Here is a 27,090-nt window from a genome sequence, read left to right as displayed (position 1 = left end):
ACAGGTTTAACACAAACTGTTGATTCAGAGGTCTGAGAGTGACAATTTTTAACAAATGTTGTAGGATCAACAGAATACATGTTATAATACTGACCAATCATGTATTTTGTTTTTATGTAACTTGAAGTCATACCTCTTTTGGTAACGTTGGATCAGACTCATTCTCCTGGTAACCAATAGCACTGTATAGTTTGGCCTTTTCTTCAGGAGTGTAAAGTTCCTGGAATTTCTCCTCTGTAGAGAAGGTTATAAAAAAATTCCATACACTGAACAATATACAAAAAACAAGTACTATTATCACCACTGTATTTATGACAATAAGCCCATGCCCAGTAATTAAGCCCATCCATATTAAGATCATATAATTATCAAACTTTTTCATCTTTTGAATATTACATCTGAATATAGCGGCACCTAACCTGAAGTCAAAGTGTGTAATATTTTAACACAAAATATAACAACTATTAATTATACCATATTGATTGAATAGCTATAATCCCACAAACATCACTCCAGGGTACCCTACATTCCAATCACTATAACACTTCATCATAACCTAAGTTCACCATAGCATATCATATGTAAAAATTGTGTCAGAGCTACAGATAATCCCTTAGAGATATAGAACCTTGGCTTTAATCATCTTCAAGGTAGAAGACTTTGTGAAGGAGAGAGTAGTTTAGAAGCTGAGAGTACAGGAACCTTAATATACTCATAGGAATTTCCCTTTATTTTTTACTTATGGGGGTTTCCCTTTATCTTTCACTCACGGGAAATGTCGCCGATTTCTACAAGTGTGACCACTATTGTGGATTTCCTTTTATATCTACCATTCGGAATTGTCCCTGAATTTGACTTATGGGAGTTTCCCTTTATTTTTGACTTATGGGAGTTTCCCTTTATTTTTGACTTATGGGAGTTTCCCTTTATTTTTGACTTATGGGAGTTTCCCTTTATTTTTGACTTATGGGAGTTTCCCTTTATTTTTGACTTGTGGGGGTTTCCCTTTATTTTTGACTTGTGGGGGTTTCCCTTTATTTTTGACTTGTGGGAGTTTCCCTTTATTTTTGACTTGTGGGAGTTTCCCTTTATTTTTGACTTGTGGGAGTTTCCCTTTATTTTTGACTTATGGGAGTTTCCCTTTATTTTTGACTTATGGGAGTTTCCCTTTATTTTTGACTTATGGGAGTTTCCCTTTATTTTTGACTTACGGGAGTTTCCCTTTATTTTTGACTTACGGGAGTTTCCCTTTATTTTTGACTTATGGGAGTTTCCCTTTATTTTTGACTTATGGGAGTTTCCCTTTATTTTTTACTTATGGGAGTTTCCCTTTATTTTTGACTAGTGGGAATTTCCCTTTCTTTCAACTAGTGGGAACAGTCATAGATTTCCACTAGTATGAATCTTCCATTAGTGTGAATTTCCCTTTATTTCAACCAGTTGGCACTGTCCTTGAATTTGACTAGTGGGAATGTTAACTTTATTTTGACTTGTGGGAGTTTCCCTTTATTTTTGACTTATGGGGGTTTCCCTTTATTATTGACTAGTGGGAATTTCCCTTTCTTTCAACCAGTTGGAACTGTCCTTGAATTTGACTAGTGGGAATGTTAACTTTATTTTGACTTGTGGGAGTTTCCCTTTATTTTTGACTAGTGGGAATCACCCTTTATTATGACTCATGAGAATTTCCCTTTCTATGACAAGTGAGAATCTCACTTTATTGTGACTTATGGGAATTACCTCTATTTTGACATATGGGAATTCCATTTATTTTGACCATTGGAAATTTCCCATTATTATGATGACCTAGTGTCTCTTTATTAAGAGGTAGAGAGTCCGCTCTGAATGCCAGATCTCACTAAATCAAGTCCCAACAGGATCAGATCATGTTTGTCATTACATCTTACTATTACATATAATAGAGACCTTACTAGCTCATATCAACATTGGTACTTCCTTATAGTATGTAACCGAATATAACCATCCATAATGTGGTACTGATCAAGATTGAAAATATTTCTCATCACAAATTCAGTTATACTTCCTAATTTGAACAATTTCATCATTTTTGTAAGTTATCAAATTTCCATTCCAGAACGTATTTCTGGTTATTATCTGTAGTTATCCGAGTTATCAACAGCACTTACGAATGTCGCCTGCGTCTTTACTGGACACACTTTCTTTTTTCTTCTTTCCTCCAAATAATCCGCCAAACCAGCCTTTCTCTTCCTTCTCTTTCTCTCTCTTAGCACCAAGCTTCGCCGCCTAATTAAGACAGAAACAATCCTTTTGTATCTGAGATTTGTAACAGTTTAAGGTTTATGTCACATTCCACATTAGCCATGATTGGAGTAATGTTAAGATTACATGTCATGGTATCCTTATAGATTACAACGGTAATTTGTGTTAGAGTTAAAGATGTATGCTACCTTACACATTGTATTTTTGATTTGTGTCAGAGTTAAGGATATATGCTGCCTTACACATTATATTTTTGATTTGTGTCAGAGTTAAGATTATATGCTACCTTACACATTATACCTGTGATTTGTGTCAGTGTTAAGGTTTATATGCTACCTTACACATTATATCTGTGTTTTGTGTCAGAGTTAAGGTTATATGCTACCTTACACATTATATCTGTGTTTTGTGTCAGTGTTAAGGTTATATGCTACCTTACACATTATATCTGTGTTTTGTGTCAGAGTTAAGGTTATATGCTACCTTACACATTATATCTGTGTTTTGTGTCAGTGTTAAGGTTATATGCTACCTTACACATTATATCTGTGTTTTGTGTCAGTGTTAAGGTTATATGCTACCTTACACATTAGATCTGTGTTTTGTGTCAGAGTTAAGGTTATATGCTACCTTACACATTAGATCTGTGTTTTGTGTCAGAGTTAAGGTTATATGCTACCTTACACATTAGATCTGTGTTTTGTGTCAGAGTTAAGGTTATATGCTACCTTACACATTAGATCTGTGTTTTGTGTCAGAGTTAAGGTTATATGCTACCTTACACATTACACCTGTGATCTGTGTCAGAGTTAAGGTTATATGCTACCTTACACATTATACTTGTAATTTGTGTCAGAGATAAGGATATATATTACCTAACACAGTGCACTTGTGATTCACATCAGAGTTAAGGTTTTTAACAGATATAATTCATACCTCCACTTCAGCTTGCTGTCTCATCAATGTGAGACTGAAAACATCCAATACTCGTTCACATTCCTACAAATGGTAACAAATATCATTACAGCACACAACACAATGTCAGGTATCAAGTATACAATGATCTAAGATAGCTCAGACATGACTGAACACTGTGGGTTCAGATTCTGTTCACCCGAAAAAAACCCTCAGAAAATTCATTCCCTCTATAGAAATCTTGGCATTACAATTTAATTGTTTCTAATTCTATATTTATAATGAAAGATTCTGATTACCGGTGTTTGTTGTACAATACTTAGAGCCACTTGACTTTTATACAAAAACCTGTGACGTTAACCCGTATTATCATTTTACTTTTGATCAGAGATTAAACAAGATGGTGTTACTATATTTTTACCTCAATCTTCTTCTGTACATCGCTGGCTACTTTCTTACTGTCTAGTTTCTTTATATAGGCTTCCCTGTAATCACGCATGTTTTTACGATGTCGACTGATGTGATTCCACGACCACATGCGGTGACGGCGTCGCACTGTCTCTTCCAACACACTAGTCATTGCAAAATGCCACCTTTAGAAAAATTATAAAGTTTTGAAGTTTTGGATAAATTTGAAATTTACCTGATGGAAAAGCATGATGAAGAGATGAGTTGTATTTCATCTACAATATACCAAAATGACAAGCACAAAACTTTTGACTCAGTGTCAGGGATGGACTTGTTAATAAACAATAAAAAATAGTAGTTTGAGGATAATTCTACCAAAAACCAATGTAAATGGGTGGGCTTATTACCAGACAGTTAGTCACTTCTTACAACATGTAGTAGAAGCTGGGAATAGTTTGTCTCTAATATTCCATACAAAGAACATCTTCCATGCATTGGACTGTCAGTGTACCTACCACTGTTTGGAGTGTATGTGTACAAACCACTGTTTGGAGTGTGTGTGTGCCTACCACTGTTTGGAGTGTATGTGTACCTACCACTGTTTGGAGTGCCCATGTACTTACCACTGTTTGGAGTGTGTGTGTGCCTACCACTGTTTGGAGTGTATATGTACCTACCACTGTTTGGAGTGTATGTGTACCTACCACTGTTTGGAGTGTGTGTGTGCCTACCACTGTTTGGAGTGTATATGTACCTACCACTGTTTGGAGTGGATGTGTACCTACCACTGTTTGGAGTGTGTGTGTGTGCCTACCACTGTTTGGAGTGTATGTGTACCTACCACTGTTTGGAGTGTATGTGTACCTACCACTGTTTGGAGTGTATGTGCCTACCACTGTTTGGAGTGTATGTTTACCTACCACTGTTTGGAATGCCTGTGAACCTACCACTGTTTGGAGTGAATGTGTGCTTACCACTGTTTGGAGTGTATGTGTACCTACCACTGTTTGGAGTGTATATGTACCTACCACTGTTTGGAGTGGATGTGTACCTACCACTGTTTGGAGTGTGTGTGTGTGTGCCTACCACTGTTTGGAGTGTATGTGTACCTACCACTGTTTGGAGTGTATGTGTACCTACCACTGTTTGGAGTGTATGTGCCTACCACTGTTTGGAGTGTATGTTTACCTACCACTGTTTCGAGTGCCTGTGAACCTACCACTGTTTGGAGTGAATGTGTGCTTACCACTGTTTGGAGTGTATGTGTACCTACCACTGTTTGGAGTGTATGTGTACCTACCACTGTTTGGAGTGTGTGTGTGCCTACCACTGTTTGGAGTGTATATGTACCTACCACTGTTTGGAGTGGATGTGTACCTACCACTGTTTGGAGTGTGTGTGTGTGTGCCTACCACTGTTTGGAGTGTATGTGTACCTACCACTGTTTGGAGTGTATGTGTACCTACCACTGTTTGGAGTGTATGTGCCTACCACTGTTTGGAGTGTATGTGTACCTACCACTGTTTGGAGTGCCTGTGAACCTACCACTGTTTGGAGTGAATGTGTGCTTACCACTGTTTGGAGTGTATGTGTACCTACCACTGTTTGGAGTGTATGTGCCTACCACTGTTTGGAGTGTATGTGTACCTACCACTGTTTGGAGTGCCTGTGAACCTACCACTGTTTGGAGTGAATGTGTGCTTACCACTGTTTGGAGTGTATGTGTACCTACCACTGTTTGGAGTGTATGTGTACCTACCACTGTTTGGAGTGTCTGTGTACCTACCACTGTCTGTACCTACCACTGTTTGGAGTGTATGTGTACCTACCACTGTTTGGAGTGTCTGTGTACCTACCACTGTCTGTACCTACCACTGTTTGGAGTGTATGTGTACCTACCACTGTTTGGAGTGCCTGTGAACCTACCACTGTTTGGAGTGTATGTGTACCTACCACTGTCTGTACCTACCACTGTTTGGAGTGCTGATGTACTTGAACCTCCGGCCTGTACTTCCTGTATACTCCTCTTAGTGTCATCCTCTCTAGAGCCTCCAACATTTCCAGTATATCAGTATACTGTAAACACAAACATCAGTATACTGTAAACACAAACATCAGTATACTGTAAACACAAACATCAGTATACTGTAAACACAAACATCAGTATACTGTAAACACAGACATCAGTATACTGTAAACACAAACATCAGTATACTGTAAACACAAACATCAGTATACTGTAAACACAAACATCAGTATACTGTAAACACAAACATCAGTATACTGTAAACACAAACATCAGTATACTGTAAACACAGACATCAGTATACTGTAAACACAGACATCAGTATACTGTAAACACAAACATCAGTATACTGTAAACACAGACATCAGTATACTGTAAACACAAACATCAGTATACGGTACACATAAGTACATCAATTCCACACCAATTTCATTTAATGCTCTTCTGATTGATCATTTGGTATATGAAGATCTCAGACTTTTTTCTGCTACATAACCTGATGCTTATATGCTTACCAACGACAACAACAATAGGACAGAAAGAAAGTCAAAATTTTGACAACAGATTTGTTCCATTTTTTAAAAACATAAAATTGGTTTCATCTACCTAAAAGTGAAACCCATTTATCTTAAAAGGACCACAAACTATTTCCCTACACCAGAATTATTGTAGAATCTGATTGAGTCTATTGTCGGTAATATCTACTTTCAATTTACTAACAAAATACTGTATCAAAACCTGTGTAATAAAAGCAGCATTTTATGTGTGTAGTTTTAGGTATCAGACAGGTAAGAACCAGGTGTAATACATCATCACATCTACTGGTTCACTATCCAGGGTGGAAACACAATATCCCTAAATGTCTAAATCACTGTAACCTTGACAAACCTACAGTGGATATGACTGTACAAAAGGTTTCACTATAGTATTCCAGGTAATATCACTAATAGGAAGGAGTCCAACACAGAAGTTTTTTTTATTTTTTTTTTCCGGAATTTAATGACATATCTATTGATTGTAGGTATCAGACTAGTAAGTACTATGTGTATGTTATTGATCGTATCAAAGGAATCTAGATCTTCTTTGAAACCAAAAATTTCATCGGACAGAAGACTGGTGAATTAAGGTTAAGCCAAAATGTAACTACAGTCCATACTCGTTATCTCGAAATTCAAGGGACAGTGGAAAAAATGTTGACTTATCAGCATTTCGGCTCAAACAAATTGAAGAAATAAAATTGACGATATCAGTTTCCTGATGTTGATTACGATTGAACAAAAGTAGGGCTACAATAGCACGCAGACAGCTTAGTTTAATCTGATATTGGAATGGCAGTAAATAATCATATGAATTTATCCTACTTTCTCAGGGAAAAAATTGGGACTTGAAAAAAATTTCGATTCAAGCGGAATTTTGACTCAAGCAATTTCGTGACAAGTTTCAACTGTACAACCATGCAGCAGTTTCCTATTTATCAAAGTTTAGATCAGATCAACAAGATCTTCCTCTTTCAGCTTAGTGTGATAATTATTATATATATTATCAATAACCTAAAACAGGCTACAATGGTCTACGAGGACAGCAGTGTGCAGAGCTGCAAAAAACTGTGTGTTCACTGATGTGACCAAACTGTAGACTGACTAACAATGGGTCTCACACTAACATCAAGCAGTGGCCGACCTGCCCTAAGGCATCCCAGTATTTACAAGACAAGTCACTCTCAGAGAACTTCAGTATACTGTAGCGGAATACTACAAGGAAGACCCATTTCACTACATATTCCATGAAATTACTCACCTGCATTTTGGAGAGCATGACTGCGATGTCATCAAATACCAGTGTGAGGTAGATCTTAGGAATCGTAAACTTTGTTTGTTCCGGCTTCGTGTTCAGACGTAGATGTGACACCAAAGATATAGGCCTTATCACTGTAAAATAAGATTTTCATTAATTTCAAGAGTGGTCAAGCTTGACCTGTCACATTAGACCTTGACCAATAACCACCATATCCTATACAAAGGCAGACTTTGAAGTTCTGATACTATGTAGCATATATAATCTTCCTGGGATCTTGAGATATCTCACACATATAGACAGACTTATTATAATACTATACATAGGGAATCATTTGCCAGGTAAGTTTCTTTCCCTCCTCTAAAAGTACTTGATAAATTTGCAATAGAAGCATGAAAACATATATTTCAGATTTGAAATCAAATTTTAAATACCTTTCTATTTCCATCCAACTGACAAAAGGGTGAAATAGGCAAAAAAAACAAAACTACAGGAAACCATTTCCTGGATATCATATATTTTGAAAGTATATATTTTCAATTTTCCTAGTTTTCCCAAAAATCACTATTTTGTGAACCTTTCATTTTGTGGATAAATATAGCTCAATAAATCTACTTGTTTGTATCAAAAAAAATGTGGTCTTATGAATTCATGGATTAAGAGTATCCTGAAATCAAATAAAATAAAATCCCCTCAAAAATGATTTCACTGTACCACTCCCTTACTGAGACCAGCCCAAGACATCTTGGGTGTTTGACTGAAGTCTTGAGTAGATGACTTATAGACATAGATAAATTCTAACATACTTACAGTACTGACTCTGTGTTTTCTTGTCTTTACTGGCGATATCTGACTTCAGCTTCTCCTACAAGTAAATACAAGAGTTTCAGTGATACTGATGAATGCTTCCCATAAAACGACTTGATTGGACACAAAATTTAAACAAAGGGTAATAATTCTGTAATGAAGCAGTGGCAGACCCTGAATTTGGTATACAGCACATTCTCTTATCATGACCAATGTATACATCAATCATGCTCCTAGATTTAAAGTAAGCAAGGCTATGCTCATGACACAAAATTTTCACAAAGGGCAATAACTCTTTAACTGAGGGGTCATGGGCCCCAACTTTGCCACACAACAGAATCCAAACTGTACAAAGGTCAATGTACACATAAGTTACGTAAATACAACAAAATCTGAAGTGGACTTTCAAAAGTCTTAATATATACCAGACTTTCAATAATACCAATAAACTATGAAAGTACACTCCAAATTTCTTGTGGGCTTCACTCGTAAATATACAAAAGATTTCAAATATTCAAAAATTGTTCTGTACTGTATATACAAATCAATTATACAGACATAACCAAATATCTACTAGACTTTTCAAAAAATTTAAACATATGATTTTCATATCTACTAACTTATAAATCTTGATAAATGGCTGACAAACGTTTGGTACATGCTTTGACCTTTGACCTACCAGTATGACGGCTTTATCTGTACCGTCCAGGCATTCTGAGTTACTGTTCCAGTATACAGCCAGTGAATCCAGTCTGACGAGCTGTGAAATAAAAACAGAAACATTTCACACTTTTCAATAGACCTAATGTATCTCAAATTAATACAAGAATCGTCTTCTTTGTGTTATTGTTTTGATTATTTTCATTACTCAATCAACTGATTAATGATTTTTCATTAGTGGACCTCAGACATAAAACTGTCAGACTGACCTTATAGATTTGAGTAACTGCTTCTCTCAGGATACATGGTGTCCAGTTCTCATCTGTCGTCTGAAATTAACATAATTTATTAATTTTATGTAACACTTGATCATTCCATGTGTAACTTTCCATACTGATTACTGCTAATGTACCAGCCCACTCCATCATCACCTGTTCATGTTTCACAACTCATCCTTATATCAACCCACCTGGTTGTTATATCAACCCACCTGGTTGTTAATCTGGTTGTTATCTACAACCCCCCCCCCCAACAACCCTCCCACAACCCCACCCAACCCACATACATTAAAATATAAAAAATGATTTCAATTAGAACTGGCTCCATTTTCAGAACTGAAAAACCCCCATAAAAAGTCCAGCTGTATATACTTTGCTTTATATATTGCCAACCCATCACAAAATCCAGATTTAACTGAACAAATAATAACACTAGAATGAGACAGGTGCGTGGTTCATTTTATCATTAAGTCTCATATTAGCCTTAGAATAAATGTAAATATCTCCAAGTTCATTAGTTAAATATCGTAAGTCATAATTTCTATATTTTCCAACATATTGCCTACAACAAATACAACAGAAAACCTATCCTGACCAGAAAAAAATAATTGTATTTTTTCTTACCCGGAATAGAAGTTCCTGAAGTGTGACTCCTAGCGAAAACGGACGTTTTGGGTTGGTGTAGGAGTCCTCATAACGGACGTGGATATTTTTCACCTCTACTTGGAGATTTTTTATAATCTGTGTCGCCATTTTCTCAGCAAAAGAGTCCTTTTTGGGGTCCTTGGGTTTGTCTGTTAATTGACAAATTGATACTTAACCTCAATTGAAAATTCTTCTTGGTATTAGATATTGCTAAAAACATGTACACAAATCATTTACTAACAGTTTGTATGTGAAATCTAGTTATATATAGATTGATATAGTTGTTCTCTGCTAATGAATGTCAACATTTGTAATTTATAGAAAAAAAGCCCTATTACAAGTTTACATCTGTAATTTCTAAAATCTACTAAATTAACATAATTGATGAAACTTGGTACAGAAAATCTTGGAATACTTGATAAGTTTAAAAGTTCGCTATAATTCCCCTACCACCTGCCAGTAAAACTTACTCTTCTCAGCCTCCAGTTGTTTAGCCTCTTCAATTTGCTGTAATCGTCTCTGTTTCGCCTCCTGTTTAGCTTTCTCTTCCTTCTCGGCATTATACCTAATTGCTAAAACACAGAAATATATATTGTCATGCGACTCTTAAATGAGACGCCGTTAACCATTTTTCGGGTGCCATTTACATTTAACTAATTTGTGTCAATTGTGAAAGTCATGAAATATAATTAATTACTATGAATCGCTTCCTGTCGTCAAATAATTTTTTATGATAAATATCAATCCAATTAAATTGTAGTTAAAGTTTCCTTTTAAAAGAAAAAAAGCTGAAATCAATTTTTGTGTTTCTTTGTTGTTCAGCTTAATTATGTATCCAGGTATCCAGAGGATCCAGGCCAGCAAAGATCTCAAGCTTTTAATGACATCATGACTTTTTAATGTAAATTTATCTATTCAGTCATACTCTTTGATGTTATTTTGAGGTAAACACGACACCTACCAATGTTCGGAACAGCCAGGGCATAAATGCCATCAATGGACGCGATCACAGGCTCGGTATACAGGTTCTTCCAAGGAATCTTCAATGTCAGTTTTCCTTAAAATTAAAAATAGTCTCCAATGTTTAAATGTGATCTTTCATCATATATAACTTAATAAGCACACCATCAGCTCTCTCCAGGGAAAGAAAGATGGATGCACTCACTATTACTACAGTAATAATGCATCACTTTCAACAGTATGACTACGGTAATAATGTGTCACCTTCTACAGTATGACTACGGTAATAATGTGTCACCTTCTACAGTATGACTACGGTAATAATGTGTCACCTTCTACAGTATGACTATGGTAATAATGTGTCACCTTCTACAGTATGACTATGGTAATAATGTGTCACCTTCTACAGTATGACTACGGTAATAATGTATCACCTTCTACAGTATGACTACGGTAATAATGTGTCACCTTCTACAGTATGACTATGGTAATAATGTGTCACCTTCTACAGTATGACTATAGTAATAATGTGTCACCTTCTACAGTATGACTACGGTAATAATGTGTCACCTTCTACAGTATGACTAAGGCGAAGTAGATCTGTATCTAATAAGCCCACCTGTTACAGAAAAAAGTTAGCCCAGATGTTAACAACGCAACAAATCTATTCTGTCAAATAAGCTCATTCTACCATGAAATTTCATCACACGTTGGTAGGTTTGAACAATGTCTATTTAAAGAATTTTTTTTTACGATTTTGATAAAGCTGTCATGGTATTGATAATTGCTGCTGATGTGAACAAGCTGACATATAAAGGTGCTTTGTATCTTATTGTAAAGTTGTTGACAGATCAATATTTCACCTCCAGGATCAAAAACATGTCAATATACACTCATATAAATATCAAACCACCAATATATCTATATACACTCACATAAATATCAACCCACCAATATATCTATATACACTCATATCTGCCTTTCAGGACTCTTTTATACACTCATTTCTATAAAGTTCATAACAATTACCTGTCTATGAAGGCAAGCACTATATACCAAATACCTGTCAATGAAGGCCAGGTCTATATAACAAATACCTGTCTATGAAGGCCAGTTCTATACAACAAATACCTGTCAATGAAGGCCAGGTCTATATAACAAATACCTGTCTATGAAGACCACTTCTGTATACCAAATACCTGTCTATGAAGACCACATCTATATAAGAAATACCTGTCTATGAAGGTCAGTTCTATATAACAAATACCTGTCTATGAAAGCCAGGTCTATATAACAAATACCTTTCTATGAAGGCCAGGTCTATATCACAAATACCTTTCTATGAAGGCCAGTTCTATATATATAACAAATACCTGTTTATGAAAACCAGTTCTATATATATATAAGAAATGCCTGTCTATGAAGGCCAGTTCTATCTAACAAATACCTGTCTATGAAGGCATGTTATATATAACAAATACCTGTCTATGAAGGCCAGTTCTATATAACAAATACCTGTCTATGAAGGCCAGTTCTATACAACAAATACCTGTCAATGAAGGCCAGGTCTATATAATATTTACCTGTCTATGAAGGCCAGTTCTATATAACTAATACCTGTCCATGAAGGCCAGTTCTACATAATATTTACCTGTCTATAAAGGCCACTTCTATATAACAAACAACTGTCTATAAAGGCCAGTTCTATATAACAAATACCTGTCTATGAAGGTCAGTTCTGTATACCAAATACCTGTCTATGAAGGCCAGTTCTATATAACAAATACCTGTCTATGAAGGTCAGTTCTGTATACCAAATACCTGTCTATGAAGGCCAGTTCTATATAACAAATACCTGTCTATGAAGGCCAGGTCTATATAACAGGTCTATATAACAAATACCTGTCTATGAAGACCACATCTATATAAGAAATACCTGTCTATGAAGGTCAGTTCTATATAACAAATACCTGTCTATGAAAGCCAGGTCTATATAACAAATACCTTTCTATGAAGGCCAGGTCTATATCACAAATACCTTTCTATGAAGGCCAGTTCTATATATATAACAAATATAAAACAATATATATATAAGAAATGCCTGTCTATGAAGGCCAGTTCTATCTAACAAATACCTGTTATGAAGGCATGTTATATATAACAAATACCTGTCTATGAAGGCCAGTTCTATATAACAAATACCTGTCTATGAAGGCCAGTTCTATACAACAAATACCTGTCAATGAAGGCCAGGTCTATATAATATTTACCTGTCTATGAAGGCCAGTTCTATATAACAAATACCTGTCTATGAAGGTCAGTTCTGTATACCAAATACCTGTCTATGAAGGCCAGTTCTGTATACCAAATACCTGTCTATGAAGGCCAGTTCTATATAACAAATACCTGTCAATGAAGGCCAGGTCTATATAAGAAATACCTGTCTATGAAGGCCAGGTCTATATAACAAATACCTGTCTATGAAGGTCAGTTCTGTATACCAAATACCTGTCTATGAAGGCCAGTTCTATATATAACAAATACCTGTCTATGAAGGCCAGGTCTATATAACAAATACCTGTCTATGAAGGCAAGTTCTATATATAACAAATACCTGTCTATGAAGATCAGTTCTGTATATAACAAATACCTGTCTATGAAGGCCAGGTCTATATAACAAATACCTGTCTATGAAGGTCAGTTCTGTATATAACAAATACCTGTCATGAAGGCCAGGTCTATATAACAAATACCTGTCTATGAAGGCAAGTTCTATATATAACAAATACCTGTCTATGAAGGCCAAATTATTGTAAGTATTATGGTTAATCAGAAGAAATCACCTGAACAGGCCATCAAACCTCATTTGGTAGATTGTTAACCTAAATAGCTGCAGGTAAAGATCAAAAGAGCATGATTCAACACTGCCTTGCTGTAGAGGATTGCGTTCCTCAGGAAATAAGAGAAATGGACCTGTCTAGCCATGTGTAGGGTTGGATGAGAGGGGTAGAATATCTGAGATATGGCAAGTGATCTCTGACCAAGGCTGTATACAGGGAATATACAATTATCAGTACAATGGTGTGTTGAGGGTGTGTGTTGGGGGGGTTGGGATTGATAAGAGGGTGTGTGTGTGTGTATAAGCAACGTTCTACAGTTTGGTGGGAGAATTGGGAAAGAGGAAATAAAATTTACACTTGTATTAACAGAAGAGAGAGAGTCAAGTTTGTATTAATGGGGCAGGGGTCCAAATTTTACATGTGTTTATGTGTGTAGTATATAAGATGTCTAGCACAGGTAGTCAAGTACATACAGAAGTACAGATGTTACATTGTAAGAGTGTGTGTACTTATTACACTCAACATGGAGTGTGGTTCCATATTGTATTTTGGTTTCAGTTCCTCAAAATAAGCAGGCCATCCTGTGCTGTTGTGGTTGGTGTCCTTGGGAGAGATGACTAATTTGATGGTATGCGATTGGCGTTTCCCATATGTTGTTCAGCTGTTATGATGTACTACAACGAAACCTCACCAAAATGACACTGGCTATTAACAATTTTGGCACCATAGGCGACTAAAGCCGACAATTTTTTTCGATGTTTTCAGATATTTTCTGGAAAATATTTGGCACTGAGCTATACATTGTAAGAGATAAATTGGCGCCAGAAGGGTTAACAGAGTGTAAAAAGACTGTACTTACAGGTGAATTTTGAGTGTTAGTCAGTGAAAATACTTACTATAAATAGATCTTGGTCTCTTTGGTCATTACAATGTACACTGTATACTGGTAATTTGGTAATATTTGTGTGGGATTTAATTTCGTGGCCAATAAAGTTAGCACATAATCAAATACCCAACAAACATTTCTATAGAGAATGAAAATATCCGAAAATATATGCAGTATACACCGAACCTGAGTTTTCATGTTGTTTTGTATATAGGTATATCAACTGTAGAAATATGAAAAATGTCATATTACACAGAAAACTATATTATTGTCATATTTAGAAAATAAGATGGGAGGTTTTATATCAAACAAGGGCCGTCAGAGACAGGTTTTGCTCCCCGAATGGGACAAAATTTAAAAATGAAAAATAACAAAGGGCAATAACTCCTAAATTATGCAAAAGAAAGGGATTAGTCCTGGTGCACTGCACTCTTTTCCTTGTTAATATCTATCTACAAATGTAGTTTTCTGTTGATATCTCTGAAAGTCTTTTTTGTTATGCTCCGCCCAAAATTATATGGATGGACAAATGGATGAACAGACAAACTGCAAAGCAGCGACTATAAGCTTTCCCTTTGAGGAACATGATCAAGGTAAATTTTTTTACAAATAAAATTTAAACAACATGAGGGTTGTTTACTACACAGATTATGGTAAACAACAAAATCTTGATAGGCTTAATCTGAACTAAAGGGTCATCACACATCTTTATCAACCTCCAACACAAGTAGCCATCCTTCCTACACATATCAGACCAGGATATCACATTATCGCAGAACTTATATCTGTAAATCTATTAAGCTTGATAACAAACAAACCCGACTGGACCATAAAATGGTTGTTGCTACTTAAAAACACTTGTGTAAAGAAAGATTATAAGTTGATACAGTTGTAATATGAAACTTCTGTAGAGATTTTAGATATTCTGATCCCCTTATGTCATTAATCAACCAACCGAGGAAGAGCTGAACTACTTACAGGTTATAGGGACGTAATCCTGATATCTAATCTCTACAATAATGGGTACATCTAGATAACTTGTGGAAATTTTCTTAGAAAAAAATTGATGGGAACAATACAATTTGGTCTTCGTTTTCTATTTATACAAGTACTTAAAGGCTAAGTTCAATACCTCCACCTGCCCAAGTTGAAATGAGTGCTAATTAAATTATGAATGAATGGCAGGCACCTAGCAAACAGCAGGGCAGAGATGACAGCAGGGCGGGGATGAACAGTTGGGCAAGGGTGAACAGCAAGACTTGGGTGATTGCAAACCAGGGGTGACAGCAGGGTGGGAATGAACAGTTGGGCAAGTGTAAACAGCAAGACTAGGGTGATTGCAAACCAGGGGTGAGAGCAGGGTGGGGATGAACAGTTGGGTGAGGGTAAACAGCAAGACTATGGTGATTGCAAACCAGGGGTGAGAGCAGGGCGGGGATGAACAGTTGGGCGAGGGTAAATAGCAAGACTAGGGTGATTGCAAACCAGGGGTGACAGCAGGGTGGGGATGAACAGTTGGGCGAGGGTAAACAGCAAGACTAGGGTGATTGCAAACCAGGGGTGAGAGCAGGGTGGGGATGAACAGCTGGGCGAGGGTAAACAGCAAGACTAGGGTGACAGCGAACCAGGGTGACAGCGTACCAAGGTGACAGCGAACCAGGGGTGACAATGAACTGGGGGCCTCAGAGACAAATTATCAGAAACTGATTTTTGTTGCAGCAGAAAAATGATAAAACTTCTGCAGATATAATTTGATTTCTTTTTATGATTTTCTAAACTATTCACAAGTTTCTGGCAGTCATCCCCTTAAAACTATTTTCCTTCTGAAAATCTTTTAAAATTCTATAAAACCTTTTTATTAAGGAAAGAATACATTGCTGGGTCTCTGACATTTGAAGACATCACCACCAGGTACAGATGACATGTTATCTATGTGTACGCCCTCATCACGCTGTGGTGAGTGTTAAACCCCTACAGAGAAGTATAAATACATCTCATACTTCAGCTTAAGATATCATCTTGTTCTTTATTTATTGTCAATCAAACATGACAGAAGTCTACATGTACAATGTAAAATTTACATATGTGATATGTACCACTACAACTACCATGAGACTTACCTATATGTCCAGCTTTTATCTTGACTGGGAGGTCAAGGTCATCCTGTGAAAATCAAAACAGACATCAGGTCTTTTTTTTAAAGTATTGATACAAAAACTTGAGACTTTTCTATACTACATCCCCACCCTTTTATACTCCATCTATATTCCATCCCCACCCCTTTTATACTCCATCCCCACCCTTTTATACTCCATCCCCACCCCTTTTATACTCCATCCCCACCCTTTTATACTCCATCTATATTCCATCCCCACCCCTTCCATACTACATCCCCACCCCTTCCATACTACATCCCCACCCCTTTTATACTCCCTCCCCTGAGTATGTAATCAGAAACTTGGTCCACATCACATACAACTAGTGTTTATAGCATATCAGCATTGTACTTAGATACCCTGATATTGATTGTAAGCAGATATATGTTACTTGATCTTGTTTACAAATATCAGGAACTAAAGCTCTCCCTCGGTAAACTGCAGTACACCAACTCTTGGAATTACAAGACTTATACAATACATACACACAGAAACACTGCAGCATAACTGGAACATAATGAGACAGTTATTGTATTGATTACTACAGTATCTGGCAGCAACTGCCTTCGTATGTCAAAATAAGACAGACTACACAGACATCTAGATACATTAGTACACAGAATATAACAACTCCTGTGCAAGTGATGGAAACAGAAAGTATTTGACTGGAGAAAATGAGAAATAGAATCAATCCTATGTTGATGAACAATGAGATATTAAAATAGTGACTGATCATTTTTTGTGCCATTCAATTCAGAATACTTGGAGAAATAGAATCTATCATTCCTATGTAGATGAACAATGAGATATTAAAATGGTGACTGATCATTTTTATGCCATTCAATTCAGAATACTTGGAGAAATAGAATCTATCATTCCTATGTAGATGAACAATGAGATATTAAAATGGTGACTGATCATTTTTGTGTCATTCAATTCAGAATACAGGGAGAAATAGAATCTATCATTCCTATGTTGATAAACAATGAGATATTAAAATGGTGAGTGAGCTGTGTAGAATTCATTTTATTTAGACCTAGGTTGACTTACCAGTGCACTTTCCTTTAAGTCAAGGTTCTGTAGTACAGCATCACCTAAACATATAAACAGGTATATATAGAATATGCTATAATAAAGTACAGGCTTATAAGTATTGTGACCTTTATAAGGGCCACATTTAAGAAACAAATACCTGTCTTGAAAGACCACTTCTTCAGTATATAATATCATATCTTTCTTTAAAGGTAAACTCCATATAAGAACACACAGTACCTGTCTATAAAGACCACCTCTATTAAATAAATGCCTGTCTATAAAGAGCATCTTTCTAATACCAGTGATATAATGCATAGTAATTGCACTTCTATATAAAGAATATCAGCTTGTATAATGTTCACTTTTTTTTCATTTAATGAACGAACCATTTAGACATGTCTGACGTAAAGATTGTTTGACATATGTGACCTTCAAAAAGGTTCAAGGTCATTCATTTACATATATTTCATGTTCCAAATCATGACATGTTATGGTGAAACACATTAGACATAAGCCTGTGTTTAATTTAGAAAATGAGAAATATCATAAAGATGACTGATCATTTTTTGTGCCATTCAATTCAGAATACTTGGAGAAATAGAATCTATCATTCCTATGTAGATGAACAATGAGATATTAAAATGGTGACTGATCATCTTTGTGTCATTCAATTCAGAATACAGGGAGAAATAGAATCTATCATTCCTATGTAGATGAACAATGAGATATTAAAATGGTGACTGATCATTTTTGTGTCATTCAATTCAGAATACAGGGAGAAATAGAATCTATCATTCCTATGTTGATAAACAATGAGATATTAAAATGGTGAGTGAGCTGTGTAGAATTCATTTTATTTGCCATTGACTTACCAGTGCACTTTCCTTTAAGTCAAGGTTCTGTAGTACAGCATCACCTAAACATATAAACAGGTATATATAGAATATGCTATAATAAAGTAAAGGCTTATAAGTATTGTGACCTTTATAAGGGCCACATTTAAGAAACAAATACCTGTCTTGAAAGACCACTTCTTCAGTATATAATATCATATCTTTCTTTAAAGGTAAACTCCATATAAGAACACACAGTACCTGTCTATAAAGACCACCTCTATTAAATAAATGCCTGTCTATAAAGAGCATCTTTCTAATACCAGTGATGTAATGCATAGTAATTGCACTTCTATATAAAGAATATATATAATGTTCACTTTTTTTTCATTTAATGAACGAACCATTTAGACATGTCTGACGTAAAGATTGTTTGACATATGTGACCTTCAAAAAGGTTCAAGGTCATTCATTTACATATATTTCATGTTCCAAATCATGACATGTTATGGTGAAACACATTAGACATAAGCCTGTGTTTAATTTAGTTTATCATAAAGATGAGATCACCAACTTCTGTAACCTAATATCACCACATTATGAAGCAAATACAGTGATTATATATTGACCTTGGGGGTCAAGGTCAAGGAGAAAAAGTGATAGCCCTGCATTCTTATAATCTACCTGTAATATTAACCATACATATGTCATGGCAAAGGACCTCTAAGATATTCTGAACAAGAGACGTGAAACATTAACAGAATTACATTATGTATTTGCCATTGTAACCTAGAAAATAGGCAACTAACTCAGCATGAAAGTCATTCACAACTGAGCAGATACAGTGTATGGCTTTGAGAATCTGTAATATTTTTTATTCAAGAGAACACTTTTTACAAACAACCGACAGAATCAGGAATAACAACCCACATAGTAAAGGTAATTTGTACTTTCAGTGGATGAGTTATATTATTCAACAACAACAAAACAGAGAAATCATCCAAACAAAGATAAACACTAAACAACAATATATATACACATCAGAAAAAGTAGGAAATTTTCTACATTAACATTTGTCAATAACTGAACCACTCAGGTCTGTATTTTATGTCTGACAGATTTGTAAAACTGCCAACGTGTATATTGTACATAATGTCAAGTATACATAAACATTGTACTATAGACAGTGTATATTATACATAAACATTGTACTATAGATAGTGTGTATTATACATAAACATTGTACTATATTATACATAAACATTGTACTATAGATAGTGTATATTATACATGAACATTGTACTATAGATAGTGTATAATATACATAAACATTGTACTATATTATACATAAACATTGTACTATAGAGAGTGTGTATTGTATGTAAACATTGTACTTTAGACAGTGTATATTATACATAAACATTGTACTTTAGACAGTGTATATTATACATAAACATTGTACTTTAGACAGTGTATATTATACATAAACATTGTACTTTAGACAGTGTATATTATACATAAACATTGTACTTTAGACAGTGTATATTATACATAAACATTGTACAATATGACATTAGACATTATATACAGTATGAAATATAACTTACTGTATGATTTATAAAGATTTGTCATAATGAAATTATGAAAAGATATGAAATAATTTTTGCAGGGAAAATGTTTGGAAATGAGAGCAAAGGAACATTTCCAGCAATTTTCAGTCTATTATAATATGGCAACCTACGAAAAATTCAAAGAAAATAGAAAACCCCATGGGTCAACTTTAGTTTTGAATAGGCCAAAGATGTTACTAGTCCTGGATTATATCCCTGTCTGCAAATTATAGTCATAGTAGTGTATCAAAATTACTTTAATGATGATATGGGAAAAATATGTATAAAACTGTCATAATTATATTTCAATTCATCCAAGATTGACAAAAACAGTCCTATTATTATTTTTTTGTCAATCAAAAATACCATAAACATGCCCAGATGGAAAATTCACTTGTGTTGTTAATCTTACTTATATTCTGTCTTCAAAAATTCATTTCCTTAGTATCCATGTGTATCAAGCTCCATTAAATATGTACAATACAATGATTCGTTCTATATCAGTTTTATTTGCTCATTTTTTAAATATCAGTTTTCAAGACCTACTCATGATCACAACTACACACTGTTATCTACAACATATATCATTATCAAAGGAGACCATGAAGAAATTCATTGTTGTATGATAAAGGAGAATTATCTTTCCAATATGACTCATAATATTTTTTATTTATTCTGTCCAATGCAATGTAATATAAGCTCACACAAATGAATACTGTGTTTTGAAGACAAGTGATTGGTTTAAAATTGTTTTACCAGTTTAACAGAAAAGAATATTGTATTTATCACAATAGGACAGGTTTTAAAACAAGTGTGATTTGAAACATCCCAACATTGCAACAAATCTGTAAACCAGCTGACTGTCTAATTTTGACAGAAAATATTCCTAAATGAGAATTTAAGTAGATGTTCCTTGCTTAACAAACAGAGGGATCTTAACACCCTACCATTGTTTGATATTTATTTGTTCTTTGAAAGTTGTATCTCTTCCCTTCTATTCTCTTCTCCCCTCTGTTTATGCTCACAACAAAATCTAAAGAAATGGCAATTATAATCTTTAACAGCAAAATCACAGATGGTTGCCTGTCAACCATTTTCTTTTTTCTGATCAGCCCCCAATCAAACAGGTACAACTAGGAACCAAGGGCAACATACACAAGAAACTTGAGAAAGATCCATCCAGGACTTCTCAAGAAATAGTGATAACAAACTTTCTCTGTTGAAATCCAAGATGGCCTACTCTATGCCATTTTTTCCAGTCTGTCCTAAAATAAAACATGTAATTATGAGAATGAAAACAGTATCTATTCTGGCCAACTGTATATTACTATCTACAAAGTGAAAGGTCAAACTTTCACATTTGCCCGAAAAATTCAGGGACTAAGTTTATCCCTTAAACAATGTGTTAATATAGGAAAATCCTTGAAAACTTGGGAAACAAGTCTCCACTTTCACTGTTCTTGGGGTTGTGGTATATACTCACATTTAGTGATAATAAATAACATTTATTTAGAATATGGTTTCAGGAATCAAAAGGCTTTATACCAGTCACCAACCTATTTTTGCAAAGGCAGAATGTTAGTTCACAGATAAATGACCATTTTAACCCCAGAAATTTTCAAAACAAAGCATTTCTTTAACATTCTGCAAGCAGAGATATTGTGATAAGAACATTATATAAAGATGCTGGTCAATGATTTTCCTTAAACAAAAACTGGGAAATGGTGTAAAAATTTATACTACAAGCAGTTGAACTGGTGAAAACCTCTTCCTGTTGGAGTAGTAAATTGAAAATACCATATGAGACAAAAATATGCTAGTTTAAGGCCCCATAATTTTGCATGTACAGCACTTTATGCACAGTAGTAAACAGACTAAATTATCCCAATGTTAATATTGCATAGTTTATCCATATTTTTTGTAAGTTGGCTGTTCAATATGCATGTGAACAATATGTTTCATCATAAATACCACCTGAATGTCAACCAATAGAAGCAGTACTCACTTTCCTCTCATTACGAGTATATATTATATATATAAGGCAAATCAAAGTCCTGGCATTTATCGATTGTCTATAAAGTTGATGGTGAATGTCAAAATTTGGATAAAAAGGCTTTTTCATTTCAACAGGTACAAACCATTATAATACCAAAGCAGCATGCATCTTGGATTATAACCTCAGACTCTCAAAAATAATCGTTAACAAAAAAAATAACCCGCACCCTCCTCCATCAACCCCTCCTGTCACAAGAATACCGTCCAAGCCTGTTATTTAAAAATATATATACATATATGATATTGCGATAAACACTGCAATTTGTACCCAATCTGTGATATTTGTACCATATCTGTACCTTAATAAATGGTCATGTTAGTATAACAGTACATATGTATAACTTTAGGTTAAAGACATTTATCAGCATCAGCACTCAAACACCCACTAATGCTGAAGTAACAGACGAGACATTGTCTTGAATGTATGGACTACAACAGAGACACTACGAAAGGAGTCTAGTCATCATGTTAAGTAAGTTGTTACATATCATCGTCGGACATATTCGTCCTGGCCACTTGTAAATACGACGTGTGTATGAATCAACAGATCATATGTCTTACCTCCCCATATCCCAAGCTTCAGCTGTGATCGATCCAAATTTTCAACATAATCTCCGAGATATTTGTTAATCAGATCAACAACTAACGATTCGAACACCATTTTGCAGGAGTGCTTGTCAAAAATCACACAGAAAAATCGTTGTAATACACCTTCACGTCCACTACATAGCTAAGAGAGCAATACGTCCGCCATTTGGCTGGTCAAGTGAAGTCAAATATGCAAATGAGGATCCTCCACCGCTTCCTGTGGTTTCCCGTTACTATAAATAGACTTATTCCATCTCGTGATGAAAGTCACGAGACTTGTGATTTGCATTGATCTTTTTTATAGATAAATGTGCATTCGGCGGGAATATCGATTGAATGACACTTTAATTATCTAACAGGGTGATTGAACAGATATCAAACCAGGATCTGAATATTTCTGGACAATCTCAATAATTAAGCACATGTATTCGACACGCCGAGGACAGAAACGAATCATTTTTTAAATTGAATATTTTGTTAATCAAATGATAATGTTTTAGTACAATGGCCGACACTGGCATAACTTCAGACAGATGACACACGGTGTACAATCATCTACTAATTATGCTAACGACAAGACAACAGAGCCCGATAAGCCTGTGACAGTACTCGTTCCTGAGTCCCACCATCAATATGTGTACGTATTTATACGTGTACACGGTAGATGCAAACCTTGTTTATCTCTCTCCCTGGATCCACAATTCATACGAAAATGGCGTTGCTTTAATTTGCACAAGGCTATACTAGTAGGGATTCTGGGGGAGGGGGTTTGAGTTTCTATTAGACCATCTTCAAACTCTACTGTGCTTACACATTTATCATCAGATAGTTATGTTGTTTCACACGGAAGCGTATTCCGGCCACGTTGTGTATTTTAACTCAAAATTTCGAGATGACATCTGAAAATTTCGAGATAAAATAAAACACAACGTGGCCGTAATACGCTTCCGTACCTCTGTAAATCTATCTTCTAAATCCCAAATATGACTTCCGTCCGTCTTGATAACAGATTCCATATGATCCTCGATATGTTTAAATGGTTTTTGTTGCAGGTAGATGGAAATGGCAGACGTTGCAGTCGATATTGTGTCACCAGTCAATCGTCCATCGGCCGAGGTCAAACAATATCTTTGGTATCCCATGTTCGATGTTTAAAATAACTGACTTATCTATGTTCTTCTGTATTTTATTGCATTTCCTGTGAATGATGAGGATACGGACTTCCTCTGTTTATATTGGATTCATAAACTTCACAAGAATCCATATAGATAACGTTTTATTGTTGGCTTATTTAGCTGTTCAACCAAGCCTTTGTCAAAATAAAGTACCATGAAATCTGGGTTACGGTCGTATTATGATACTGTTTACTCGTGAAGTGGAATAAATAATATATGGTTTTTGAAGAACTCCAAAGACTTTTTGACTAATACCCTCTTCTAAAAAGCATTTGATTTTTCCACCTTTGGAAGTTTGTATCATCCCGCTTATCATACAGCTTTGTGGAAAGCTGTCCATGTTGATTTCGTTGTCGGATCGAGAATGTGGCTGACATAGAAGAGTTTTGTGTGTCTTTGATTTCCAATTCTGGTCGGTGTATACGGTGGATGTGGACGATAACTTTCTTTTGATTTAAAAACAAGATGCGAATGATATATTGAAAGTGAAATCTAAGGACTTTGCTGTGTCTTTGCAACCAGGTTTCATAAGCTTTCGCTGAACTCAGTCTCGTATGAAAAAAAGTAGGACAACAGTGGGGCACAATTATACCAATAATCTGTTGGAGGGTCTGGCCACTAAACCAGACAAAGATTTTAGAAACCAGAAAATAGATTTGGACGTATTTATCACGAAATTCGCTTCAGTATAGCTCACAGCCCTATATTTGAACCGGCGTTCACCAATGGAATAGAAAGTTCTCATAACAAGACAACAAAGAATGGGATAAGGTGGTGAACGAAGTAGAAAAAAAAAATTCTTATAGACAGATTTTTTTCAGAAAAAGGCTGTTGAAGATTGGTCAAAAGCTCTTTGGGATTCTTTGAAATTCAAATAACGAAAGGTCAGTATTCATGCATTCCAACAGAAGGAGATTTCTAAAGGATATCACATTTCCCTTTTGAGCAATATCTCTCGCTCGCCTTGGGGGGCGAGATCCACAGTACTAACTGGTGATTCCCCTCAGCCAAGGGTAGTTCAGACCACATTGAGCAAAAATCCAGACTTTGCTACAGAAAAAAAAGGATTTTCTTGAATTCGCTTTATTTCTCATATTGGGACCACCCTTTCTGCCCAAGGGGCCGATACCCACCGTATATGCAAAACTGGTTCTCCTTCCCCGAGGATGCTCCTGACAAGTCCACCAAGACTAGTATCGAATTTTAGAAAAAAAAAGTCGGAAGAAGTACATCCAAGGCGCACGCTCATCAGCAAAGCTTACTCACAAAATTAAAATGGAGAACAAATTATGATCTTTGACCCAACTACGAGGATTTTTTAAACCAATAATACGTGTAGTATGTGTAACATGCTAATCTGTGTAGTATGTGTAACATGCTAATCTGTGTAGTTTGTCTTACATGCTAATCTGTGTAGTATGTGTAACATGCTAATCTGTGTAGTTTGTCTTACATGCTAATCGTGTAGTATGTGTAACATGCTAATTTGTGTAGTTTATGTAACACTCTAATCTGTGTAGTTTGTCTTACATGCTAATCTGTGTAGTATGTGTAACATTCTAATCTGTGTAGTATGTGTAACATGCTAATCTGTGTGGTATGTGTAACATGCTAATCTGTGTAGTTTGTGTAACATGCTAATCTGTGTAGTATGTGTAACATGCTAATCTGTGTAGTATGTGTAACATGCTAATCTGTGTAGTATGTGTAACATGCTAATCTGTGTAGTTTGTGTAACACTCTAATCTGTGTAGTTTGTCTTACATGCTAATCTGTGTAGTATGTGTAACATGCTAATCTGTGTAGTATGTCTGACATGCTAATATATGTAGTATATGTAACATGCTAATCTGTGTAGTATGTCTTACATGCTAATATATGTAGTATGTGTAACACTCTAATCTGTGTAGTATGTGTAACATGCTAATTTGTGTAGTTTATGTAACACTCTAATCTGTGTAGTTTGTCTTACATGCTAATCTGTGTAGTATGTGTAACATGCTAATCTGTGTAGTATGTGTAACATGCTAATCTGTGTGGTATGTGTAACATGCTAATCTGTGTAGTTTGTGTAACACTCTAATCTGTGTAGTTTGTCTTACATGCTAATCTGTGTAGTATGTGTAACATGCTAATATGTGTAGTTTGTCTTACATGCTAATCTGTATAGTATGTGTAACATGCTGTGTAATCTGTGTAGTATGTGTAACATGTTAATCTGTGTAGTTTGTGTAACACTCTAATCTGTGTAGTTTGTGTAACAATCTGTGTAGTTTGTCTAATCTGTGTGTAACATGCTAATCTGTGTAGGTTGTGTAACACTTATTTGTGTAACACTCTAATCTGTGTAGTTTGTCTTACATGCTAATCTGTGTAGTATGTGTAACATGCTAATCTGTGTGGTATGTGTAACATGCTAATCTGTGTAGCTAATCTTGTGTAACACTGTGTAGTATGTGTAACTAATCTGTGTAGTTTGTGTGTAACACTCTAATCTGTGTAGTTTGTCTTACATGCTATATCTGTGTAGTATCTGTAACATGCTAATCTGTGTGGTATGTGTAACATGCTAATCTGTGTAGTGTAACACTCTAATCTGTTGTGTGTAACATGCTCTAATCTGTGTAGTTTGTGTAACACTCTAATCTGTGTAGTTTGTCTTACATGCTAATCTGTGTAGTATCTGTAACATGCTAATCTGTGTAGTTTGTCTTACATGCTAATCTGTGTAGTATCTGTAACATGCTAATCTGTGTAGTATGTGTAACATGCTAATCTGTGTAGTTTGTGTGTAGTTTGTCTTACATGCTTATCTGTGTAGTATGTGTAACATGCTAATCTGTGTAGTATGTGTAACTGTGTGTAGTATGTGTAACACTCTAATCTGTGTAGTTTGTGTAACACTCTAATCTGTGTAGTTTGTCTTACATGCTAATCTGTGTAGTATGTGTATGCTAATCTGTGTAGTTTGCCTTACATGCTGTGTAGTACATGCTAATCTGTGTATGTGTAACATGCTAATCTGTGTAGTTTATGTAACACTCTAATCTGTGTAGTTTGTCTTACATGCTTATCTGTGTAGTATGTGTAACATGCTAATCTGTGTGGTATGTGTAACATGCTAATCTGTGTAGTTTGTGTAACACTCTAATCTGTGTAGTTTGTCCTACATGCTAAT

At 35.4% G+C, this 27,090-nt stretch overlaps 1 protein-coding gene across 1 annotated transcript in view; it reads right to left on the bottom strand.

Annotated features, from left to right (window-relative positions):
* The window catches only part of LOC132559882 (intermembrane lipid transfer protein VPS13A-like), a 118,758-nt gene extending 95,948 nt beyond the window's left edge, over window positions 1–22,810 (bottom strand). Inside the window, exons 1-15 of the mRNA XM_060224512.1 lie at window positions 22,711–22,810; window positions 18,524–18,567; window positions 16,581–16,623; window positions 10,736–10,831; window positions 10,245–10,346; window positions 9,754–9,923; window positions 9,121–9,180; window positions 8,871–8,951; window positions 8,195–8,249; window positions 7,388–7,518; window positions 5,534–5,640; window positions 3,578–3,749; window positions 3,178–3,240; window positions 2,148–2,265; window positions 134–234 (exon numbers count right to left, since the gene is read on the bottom strand). Coding sequence (XP_060080495.1) covers window positions 134–234; window positions 2,148–2,265; window positions 3,178–3,240; window positions 3,578–3,749; window positions 5,534–5,640; window positions 7,388–7,518; window positions 8,195–8,249; window positions 8,871–8,951; window positions 9,121–9,180; window positions 9,754–9,923; window positions 10,245–10,346; window positions 10,736–10,831; window positions 16,581–16,623; window positions 18,524–18,567; window positions 22,711–22,810 — 1,443 coding nt within the window. The remainder of the gene's footprint in view (window positions 1–133; window positions 235–2,147; window positions 2,266–3,177; window positions 3,241–3,577; window positions 3,750–5,533; window positions 5,641–7,387; window positions 7,519–8,194; window positions 8,250–8,870; window positions 8,952–9,120; window positions 9,181–9,753; window positions 9,924–10,244; window positions 10,347–10,735; window positions 10,832–16,580; window positions 16,624–18,523; window positions 18,568–22,710) is intronic.
* Between the last annotated feature and the right edge of the window lie 4,280 nt (window positions 22,811–27,090).

The sequence above is a fragment of the Ylistrum balloti genome, unplaced genomic scaffold, assembly GCF_031769215.1.
Source record: "Ylistrum balloti isolate Yb309-2 unplaced genomic scaffold, AGI_CSIRO_Ybal_v1 Utg370990, whole genome shotgun sequence".
NCBI lineage: Eukaryota > Metazoa > Mollusca > Bivalvia > Pectinida > Pectinidae > Ylistrum > Ylistrum balloti.
The sequence above is the reverse complement of the archived record's forward strand: the minus strand, read 5'-3'. Positions and strand labels throughout refer to the sequence as shown.